Below are 10,319 nucleotides of genomic sequence, written 5' to 3'. Positions count from 1 at the left end.
TTATTTGTTATTTCTACGGAAGAGAGAATCTTAGAGAAATGTTCAGTTGTTTTAAAAAAATACTAATCATTTTTAAAATCGGATTACCTTGCTCATTTGGGGGGGGGCTTTTCGATTTCCCTGGGAAAAATATTATCCACTATTAGAACCTACCCTTACCCTAAAATTAGTAAATAACAAAAGGTATAAACATATAAACACTTTCTTCACAGAGAAAATACAAACATATATATTCATAGTCTAATCATATGAAGTTTTCCATAACCAGATGATTACAAATGTCCTCCCATTCCTCGTGTTGATGTTGGCATGTTAATTATCTTATTATCTTATTTAGTTTACCAATATATTATTTTGTTTCTTTATTATCACCGGACATTATCTGTGACAAATGAATATCCTCATGAGCCGAATAAAATCAAATGAGATTCATTTAAACAGTTTTAAAAATGATTTCTCAGATGTCCTTTATCTTTATGTTCTCAGAGGTCCTGAGAACAGAACATAAAACATGTGTCTGATTTTATTCATCCACACGTATTAATATTTTGTCAAAACAATTCAAGTTGTTCTGCATCAGACTCAGCATTTTTGGTGTTTTAAAACTCTGAGCCTGAACTTACGTGCTATACTTACCCATTAAACCCTTATTCATGTATTTATTTCTTTTTTCATTTATTCATTTATTGGACCTGTTGGGAAAATGCTCATTCTTGATTAACCAACTGGCTTCATACTTACCTGCAGAAAGAAGTGAAATTCTGTTTTAAAAAAGTACTCGTTCGACTTATTCCATCCAGTTCATAATCTCTGACCGAAGGGAAACCGGTGTAATAACCGCTGATAGAATCGTATAGTTGAGTGATTTCTCCACCTAACAGTTCATATGAAGAACCCTCAGTTTAACACGCATCAGACCACGGACCCCATTTGATAAGACTTGGTCTCTGCAGGGGACCCCAATCTGAAAAGATCTTTATTGTTGGATAAGTACAAACATCCATACCTGTTTAAACCAGAGCTCCTGAGATAACAGTGAAACTAGCACCAAAACGGTCGTTATTGTACATTTTCCAATGCGCTGACATCTGGTAATAGTGGTTTAACTATTAATCATTAAGCTGGGGACCCCCTTGAAGGACCCCCTGGACGTCCCCGGACCACACATTGGGAACCACTGCCCGTAGTTCACGACCTCCGCTATCTAATACTTACCTCTGTCCTGTAGCAAATACATAGTACTCGGTAGAGTGTCGATTACTTACCTGCAATACTTTATTGAACACGAGAGAGATGATTTGTCCCCAAATCGCTATTTCGTTCACTTAAAATCTGCCTGATAAAGCATTAAATGAACTCTTACACCTGCTGCAGACTCCCTGTTTCTGACTCATGCATTCAGTTAGTGACCCCCCCCCCCCCCTCCACCTCCACCCCCAGTTGTGTGTGATCACTGATGTGTGGACTAAGGTATACTGAGGCGTGGTCCGCCACACTGAGTCTGATTGGTGGCTGGGACGTGAGGTTTGAAAGGTCGCAGTGCTCTGGAGAGCTCCCAGCAGAGTGAGACCAGCGCGGGCTCAGCAGTCTTTCCCCCCCCCCATCCCCGCCCGGACGCACGATGCCTCGCTTCACGGTGCACATCAGGGACGAGTGGCTGGCCGTGCCCTGCCGGGACGGCTCCAGCACGGTGCAGTGGCTCGGGCACGAGGCCCTCAAGCGCTACGTGAAGAACAAGCCGGACAACGGCGGCATCGGCGCGCTGAAGGAGCTGCGCTTCGCCGTGCGCAGGTGCCAGGGCCTGGGGCTGCTGGACGCCGATGACACCATCGAGGATGTTCTGGAGGACAATGACTTTGTGGAGATTGGTAAATAGAACTGGGGACCCCACTTTCCATCGATTTGGAAGGGTTTTTTTGATTTTATTTTTTTTATTGTTCAGAAAGTGGGGGAGATATTTGTAGAAAAAATGTTTGCGCGCCATTGTGCGTAATTTCTCACAAGTGGTGGATAAAGTAGTGAGAGCTTTTTTTTTTTTTTCAAATAACCTGACACAAAATTACTCTAGTAAGAGTGAAAGAACCACACTGACATTTCTGTGTAAGTAAAATAAAAATGAAAGGACTTGCTATTATTAAAAATAGAATTCATATTAAAATAGTATAATAAGTAAAATAGTCTCGGTGGTTACAAAGTAATTTATAAGGATATAGACCTGAATGAATCCTGGATGAACCCTTTGATAATACTAAAGTGAACTGAACTGAACCAAAGTAACGCAATAGACAAACTATAGATATCTGCTTTGAAATAAACATTTACTAATCTGAGTTATTTTACGAGACCTTTGTTCAACTGTTCAATTATTGCACTTCATTTTCAGCAATCGAAGGGGACACCATGTCGCCCGACTTTGTCCCGTGCCAGCCTGGAGTTTCTCACCTGTATCCTTAAAATTCACACACCTCTCATAATGGAAATACAAAATATGCCGCAGATTGTGTAATATAGTACAGGCTGCTCATTGCACATATTGCTTTTGGATAAATTATTCTCAGCACTTTTGATAAAGTGGTTCTACCTTAGTGTAATACTTGTTGCACTGCTTTTTATTTCATATTTGTATCGAGATTTGCCTATTTTTTGCTGTTGCAAAAATGCAATTTCCCTCTGGGCCAATGAAGTGTGATCGATCTATATTTTCAAAAGCTCAATAAATATTATTCTTTAACCATCCAAACAGTACAGCAGCATACAAAGAACCCCGAGATGTAAGTATCTACAATTTTTGTCGTCATCGTTTATTCCAACCTGAAGATATCTGTGTTGACTACTCGTGACCGTAATCAATGCTGTGTGCCATACATCGCCCCGTGCAGCATATCTACTTGGACGGTAACAGCCTTACATCAACAGATCTGGTAAACCTCGGCAGGGGACTCCACAAGATAAAGGTAATGATCAACAAGTTCTGTTTGTTGCGGCTGTACATTTTTTTCCATGTAATTTAATCACCCCCCCCTTTTTTTTTTTTTTTCCCCCCAAAACTTGCAGCTGACAGCCGAGGCCGAAAAGAAAGTTGTGCAATCCAGAGAGCTTTTGGACACCATCGTCAAAGAAAACAAAGGTTAGGATAAATTTACAGCCGATAATACACTTTTCTTAAGTCATAACCAGTCCGATGCCCGACGCAAATGATGTATTGATGCCAAGCGCCTGAAGTTAAATTATTTATTTTAGTTTCTCACTTGAGCTGCTCTGTCTCTCTTCTTCCAGTTGTTTATGGAATCACAACAGGTTTCGGCAAGTTTGCCCGAACTGTCATTCCTGTCAGCAAACTCAAGTACTGACTTTGTTTTACTGTCTCTCTTATGTGAAAATGTGTATTTCTGGTTGGGCGCATTAGTCACCTTTGAAGCTGATGACATGTGTTTGCTTTCCCACAGGGAACTGCAGGAAAACCTGGTACGATCACACTCAGCAGGTGTGTGTTCTGTGTGTGTGTGTGTGTGTGTGTGTGTGTGTGTGTGTGTGTGTGTGTGTGTGTGTGTGTGTGTGTGTGTGTGTGTGTGCGCGTGACATAAGGAGGTGCAACATAATCTCAATCCAGTCCATTTATCAATCTTTATAACTCTAAATCCTTATTCTTTGTCTGAAACACACTACAATAGATTCGACAAGAAGAATCATCTATCGTCTATGTCTGTGTCTTCAACAGCAAATTCCTGTGTTATGTTTTCCAGGTTTGGGAAATCCATTGAGCCCAGAGAGAACCCGCATGTTGCTGGCTCTGAGGATCAATGTCCTGGCCAAAGGGCACAGTGGAATCTCTCCCGAAACCCTCCATGCCATGATCCAGGCTTTTAACGGTAAACCTTCTCTGGGCCATTGTTAACCTCACCGCCCCTTGGTCTACCTCTGGGTTATCAACTTCAGCTCACTAAAAAGCTACCGTTCGCTGCTTCCTGTGCTTATGGATGAAGACGGGGACTGTTGTTGGCGGTTCGCCTTGTTTCTGACACTGCCACTGTCCTTGCAGCCTCCTGCCTCTCCTTTGTCCCACAGAAGGGAACTGTCGGTGCCAGTGGAGACCTGGCGCCCCTGTCCCATCTGGCCCTCGGGCTGATGGGAGAGGGCAGAATGTGGTCTCCCAAGAGTGGATGGGCAGATGCTAAATATGTAAGCTCTGTGTTACAAATGACATTTGATTGATGTTCCAAAAGTTAGCGATTCCTCGGGTGTGCATAACGACACTTAGAGTAATCCGGCAGGCTACTGCCTTGTGATTGTATTAGTGATAAGATGCAAGGTCCAAAACCACAACATGTTTGCTTTTTGATGACCCTTCACCTTCTGCATGTTTTCGTCCTTTCATCCCTCCGACCAGGTCCTGGAGGCCCATGGACTGAAGCCCATATCACTGAAGCCCAAGGAGGTAAGACTTTTAACTCAAATCTCTCTCATATGTGATTGGCCTGAGCCCAGCATATCTCCTCAGGGTTCACCCTGATGGGTACACAAACCGCTGTTTGCATTGCAATCTTAAACAGTGGCTGAATGGTGGTCAATACATTTTGTTCAACCATACAGCTCAGGCACTGAACAGAGCATCCAGCCATGCCGCTGATATTGGAAAACTTTCCGTTTTACTCCGTCCCGCTCTATCACAGTCCCCATCACTCTCTCTCTCGCCTACAGGGCCTCGCTCTGATCAATGGCACCCAGATGATCACCTCTCTGGGGGCAGAGGCAGTGGAGAGAGCCGAGGCTATTGCCCGACAGGCGGACATCATTGCTGCCCTCACCCTGGAGGTGCTGAAGGGGACCACCAAGGCCTTCGACAGTGGTGAGGAGAAGTCCTTCGCCGACGGCGCGCACCCTCACGTAGAGAGCGCTGGGCGTTGATACTCAGCAACCAAGGGGGCAGTACAGAGAAAGTACCGTGTGAAGCAGGAAGTAGTAAACGAAGAACCCAAAACAGCAAACAAGACTGCATGCAGGTCACTGGAGCTTGTTTATGCCGGGGAGGAATTGCTGCTCACGTTGGTTAAACCGACAGGGTTAGGGTTAGGGTGGAGAGAGTCTGTCGGCCCATTCCATGCAAAGACAGGACAGGGGATTTGAACCCATGTCCTGCTCGGCATTTTATTACAGAGGAACTTACTGAGCTATGGAACGGTGTCACGTTGTGTGATTATTCTCCCTCATTGCAAGATTCTCTTAAAATAAACTGCACATAAATATCAGTGAAACGTTACCTTTTATTTGTAAACTCAACATTATAATGAGCATTTACAATAAAATCACCAAACCCGAATGAGCTGCTTGCGTACACTATTTGGTCTCTGCGTCAAAAATAAATTGGTAGACTTTGAATTTCACACTTGACTTGTGCTGCGGATCAATGTTGGCCAACATATCAGAAATAAAGCAGCAAAACGCAGATCTCCCATTGCTTCCAATGTGTTAATTTCAGGGAACGCCCTTTGCGCTCCTAGAGCAAAGTCCCCTATGTATGTCACAAATAATCTCTTGAACTTGAACTTGAAATCTAGGACCTGCGCGACCTCGCGCCGCAACGTCGCACAGGTCCGCAAGCGCCATGGCACCAACGCCCGGTGTCGTCCTCGCGCTTGCGGCGAGCATAAACCAGGCTTTAGGCCGCCTTCACACGAAAAGCCTCAGGGTCTTGATCACTGATCTGGTGGATCCGTCATCTTGGAGTTGATTGGAAGTAGAAACAATGAGGGGGATTGGTGGTGGTTCTGTATAACCAAAAACTGTGGTCATCCTACAGGTTGTCCACAGGACAGAGTTATTGCAGCAGTTCTTGATGATTAAATAATTAATAGAGTTGCATTGCCGGTTGAGAAGTTGAACTCCACTTGCAGATTAACTCTGTCCTAGATGCGATGGCACAAATACTCTGTTTTGTATGGCCAGCATGTTCACAGCACTGGTTTAAAAAAAAAAAAAAGAAAGTAGGGACAGTGCATCACCCTTTTAATGAGATCCTGGCATGACTGGTCTTGTAGAGTTCTGGGAACTCTGAGACACGTAGAAGGTTTCCCCTCTACTGTGATCAGGCTCAAAGTTTGACCTTACGAAATGCAACCGATGATTCCACAGTGTGACACAGGGGGAGATGAGTGGCAGGACACAATAAAAAAAAATCTACCATGACCTTTTCATAAAACTGTCTCCCGTTCCCTTGTCGGATGTCTTCATACTGTGCAGACATCCATGCGCTGCGGCCACACCCTGGACAGATCGAGGTGGCCTTGAGATTCCGCTCTCTGCTGGACTCAGACCATCATCCCTCGCAGATTGCAGGTCAGCAGAGTAATTGGGCATTATATAATAATAATAATAATAATAACAACAACAACAAAAATAATAATGGTAATTATTATTATTATTATTATTTATTAGCAATTAAAACTTAAAAATCATCCAGAGGAGTGAGTGACTCTAAAAGTTTCCTTGTTCTCTCCTTACAGTGGTAAGAAAAATACACAATTCAGTGCTATAGTCTAACCAGCTGATATCTTCATGTACTCTAAAAAGAGAAACATGCTTTATTCTGATATAAAAATCCAATTGTATTTTTGAGTATATAGGCAAGGTCTACCATGTGAGTTTTGACGGACTGTTTGTTATCCAGCCAAGTTTCTAACTATTTACAGAACTGTAACGATCCAATTTGATCAATTTCCATTAAGAGCAGAGGTGGGAGAGGGAGCGTCAGCAGTATGAATAGGAGTAAGGAATAGCATACAAGAATACAAGAGTTTAAGCAAGTTTAAGAACAATAAAAGGTGTCTGACGTCGTGGGCATGATGGTTACGGCACACATCAGCATCCATATCACAGCCGGTAATGTTATTCTTGTGACCATTCCCCAGAAAGCCACCGGTTCTGCGACAGAGTCCAGGATGCGTACACCATGCGCTGCTGTCCTCAGGTGACCTCACGTGCATAGATCACCCATTATTGCTGCTCAGCACCTTCCACGCAAACCACCGCTTGAATATAAATCTAATACTCTCCTATAAACCCAATACTCTCATATAAAGCACGGTCTTGTCTCCTGATCCGCAGGTCCACGGCATCGCAAATGACACCATCAATTTTGTCAAGAACATCATCAACACAGAAATAAACAGTGCCACCGACAACCCTGTATCCTTCCCTAATGTACTATTCTAGGTGTTAAAGTTAAGTATGTCATAGGTCTCTGCCACGAGGAGAAATACATTTTTTTGCACAAATCAAATATTTATATTCTTAACGGCTGAATAAGATGGTGTTTGCAGACAGAGGGGAGACTATTTCAGGAGGGAATTTCCATGGAGAATACCCAGCCAAGGTACGGTATACACCAGAGTTCCTTGTCAGGACTTAACGGTTGCTCAGTTGCCCTAGATAACCAGATGTGGGCCACGGTCAACCATCTTCTGCGGTCTGGTTGCCCCGTTGTGAAGAACTTTTCATATGTTAACAAAAAAAAAAAAAACCCCACAGTATACCATGCCCTCTATTTAGAAACTAAAAAAATAATAATTTGGCATCTGAGCAAAAGCTTTTAGCATAGTTGAACACAGTTCAAACTGTAGAAAAAAGCAAGCTAGACTTCAGTCAAGATATTCATGATTGTATTGTTTACCTTAAAAAATATGTTAAATATAACAAAGACATACATTTCTGTTAATTCATATGTTTCCCCTTTGTTGATATCACACTCTCTAACATTGAAATCTGGGTTATAATTACATAGGATCATTATCGCTCAGTTATAAAATGATAAAGATTCAGCAACCCTTTGTTTTGGCAACCAAACGCTGATGCATGGTTATTGGCTGATGCTAATTTGGCAACTACTTCTTCAAATTGGCGCCGAGCCCTGCTTGCGCAATATATCTTGTTCTATTTTCAAAAAAGAAAGGGGTCAGAGGAGCCGTCTTGCAGCCGCACACCAACTTGCCGCCTTGTTAACCGGTGTCTTTCTGATGAGGGTCAATGATAAAGATGTTGCGTACCTGGAAACACTCCTCGGTGGTTCTCCCACTTCAAACTTCCCTGTCCGCCGCAGGCCTTGGACTTCCTGGCCATCGGGGTGCACGAGCTGGCCTCCATCAGCGAGCGCAGAATCGAGCGGCTGTGTAACCCGTCTCTCAGCGAGCTGCCGGCCTTCCTGGTCAACGAGGGCGGGCTCAACTCGGGCTTCATGATCGCCCACTGCACGGCCGCTTCCCTGGGTGGGTGCCATCTTTTCCATGCTTCTTTAAACGACAGACACTCTGAGGGGATTTTTGTGCGTGTTTTCAACGAAAAACTTCCATTCACAAACACGATAGCTTGTTTTTTTTTCAACTCACCCTTTCAATGGTGGCTGCCAGGATGGAATGTGATTATTGAAGCCACTGTTTAATGGTATCTTTGATCACCGGGTGTCGTGACATTTCACTGCATATATGTATGAGCGTATGTATATGTTTGTGACAAATAATCTCTTGAACTTGACGTATTATGACTTTGACTCGGTTCGCCGTCCAGTTTCAGAGAACAAGGTTCTGTGCCATCCGTCCTCGGTGGACTCGCTGTCCACCAGCGCCGCCACGGAGGACCACGTGTCCATGGGAGGCTGGGCTGCCCGCAAGGCACTACGGGTGGTGGAGCATGTGGAGCAGGGTAGACATTATTCAGTTCAATTGTATATTCTAATTCTACGTCGTGTGTGACCTGACCTTTAACCCTGGGTTGAATAATAGCCAACTATCACTTAACTACGTAGCGTTTAGGCTGTTGTAGGACCTGTTACAAATGCAGACCAAAAAGGTGTCACTATTGTCAGTTGATCGGCTGATTTGATTTAATGGCTGAATGAACTTTACCTTGTAATATGCAGACCTCTGACAAACTGATATTCTTGGGAACAAAATGCGTTTAAAATTGAATAAATTGGATATTGTCATTTAGGATTCCACATTAATGGTGAAAAAATGTTTTTTTAAAGATATCTCAAACAAACAAAAAAAAATAGATATATACTGTATGCACACATATATACTGTGTGTGTGTGTGTGTGTGTATATATATCCAAATAAGTAATAAACAGCTCAAGAAATATGAAATATACAGTAAGGATTTTCAATTACATACAAAATAGAACAGGAATAATAGGAATAGGAATAGTAATATAGCATATTATGTCTGTTGTGAAATAATAGGTGTTCTTAACCTAACTATGCAGCTTTTCATTATAACTCATTCCGCTCTGTGCTCAGTCCTGGCCATAGAACTGCTCGCTGCGTGCCAGGGCATCGAGTTCCTTCGCCCCCTGCGCACCACCACTCCATTGGAGAAGGTCTATGACCTCGTGCGCAGCGTGGTCAAGTAAGTTAAACAGATTTGGCCAAGGTACACACATTTTGGTCCCATGGAACAAAATTCGGGAAGGTTAATATTTATCCACTGCTCTCTGCTTTTATCTCCCTCTCCTCTGCCATTGAAAGGCCGTGGATTAAGGACAGATTCATGTCTCCCGACATCGAGGCCGCGCATCGCCTCCTGCTCGACCAAAAGGCCAGTGACAGATAATACCCGATAATACGATACAGTACAATAATACTACTCTTTCTGCAGGGGCGCCATAATAAATAATTTGTTTATTTGGTTTTGTCTCACTCAGGTATGGAACGTTGCCAAACCGTACATTGACAAATACCAGACAGAGTACATCCCAGAGTCCCGTCCCATCTCACCCACGGCCTTCTCCCTGGAGCCCCCGGCATCGCCACGGAAACGTGTCCGTCACGAATGCAACTAAAAAATACTAATGAAATAAAAATGCTTTCCTGACCACTGCAGTAACAGCACACATCAACAACAGTTATACTGATACAGTTTGCCAAAAAAAAAAAAGCCTGTCTCACCCACCCTAACCCTGTCACAGATAAAATTCTACTGTAGTTCTTTCCAGAAATCCAAGCGGTGATTCCTTTGATTAAGTGTTTTGGCCACTAAGAAAATTGATGGTGTAGGCTTATTTTAATCGAAATGTTTGTTAAGCCTTTTAAATATACCAATCGTTGTTTAATGTCTTATTACTACCTCAGCCGTGTTAACAATTTTAACAGCATATCTGCCGTTTGTTGAATCAGCACACAAACAATTGTGCCAATTTTTTTCATGTAAAATCACTGATGATTTCCCATATATATAATAAAAACATCTAAAACACCATTCTTTACTCCTTTCTGTGGGCATAATTATATTATATTAGACTTAATTAAATTAGATAAATGATATTAAAACAT

At 42.9% G+C, this 10,319-nt stretch overlaps 1 protein-coding gene across 1 annotated transcript; it reads left to right on the top strand.

Moving 5' to 3' along the window:
* Positions 1–1,621: 1,621 nt before the first annotated feature.
* On the top strand, positions 1,622–9,829 carry hal (histidine ammonia-lyase; the record flags this gene model as incomplete). Its single annotated transcript, XM_080002878.1, has 20 exons — positions 1,622–1,868; positions 2,384–2,444; positions 2,744–2,771; positions 2,880–2,954; positions 3,055–3,127; positions 3,277–3,343; positions 3,447–3,484; positions 3,744–3,869; positions 4,040–4,179; positions 4,388–4,435; positions 4,699–4,846; positions 6,238–6,333; positions 6,906–6,964; positions 7,102–7,182; positions 7,304–7,369; positions 8,093–8,258; positions 8,557–8,691; positions 9,288–9,396; positions 9,516–9,585; positions 9,692–9,829. 20 exons carry the CDS (start codon positions 1,622–1,624, stop codon positions 9,827–9,829), a joined length of 1,971 nt encoding a protein of 656 aa, XP_079859004.1.
* Positions 9,830–10,319: the final 490 nt, after the last annotated feature.

The sequence above is a fragment of the Zeus faber genome (assembly GCF_960531495.2).
Source record: "Zeus faber genome assembly, chromosome: 6".
Classification (NCBI taxonomy): domain Eukaryota; kingdom Metazoa; phylum Chordata; class Actinopteri; order Zeiformes; family Zeidae; genus Zeus; species Zeus faber.
Note: the sequence above shows the minus strand (reverse complement) of the source record. Positions and strands in the feature narration are given on the sequence as shown.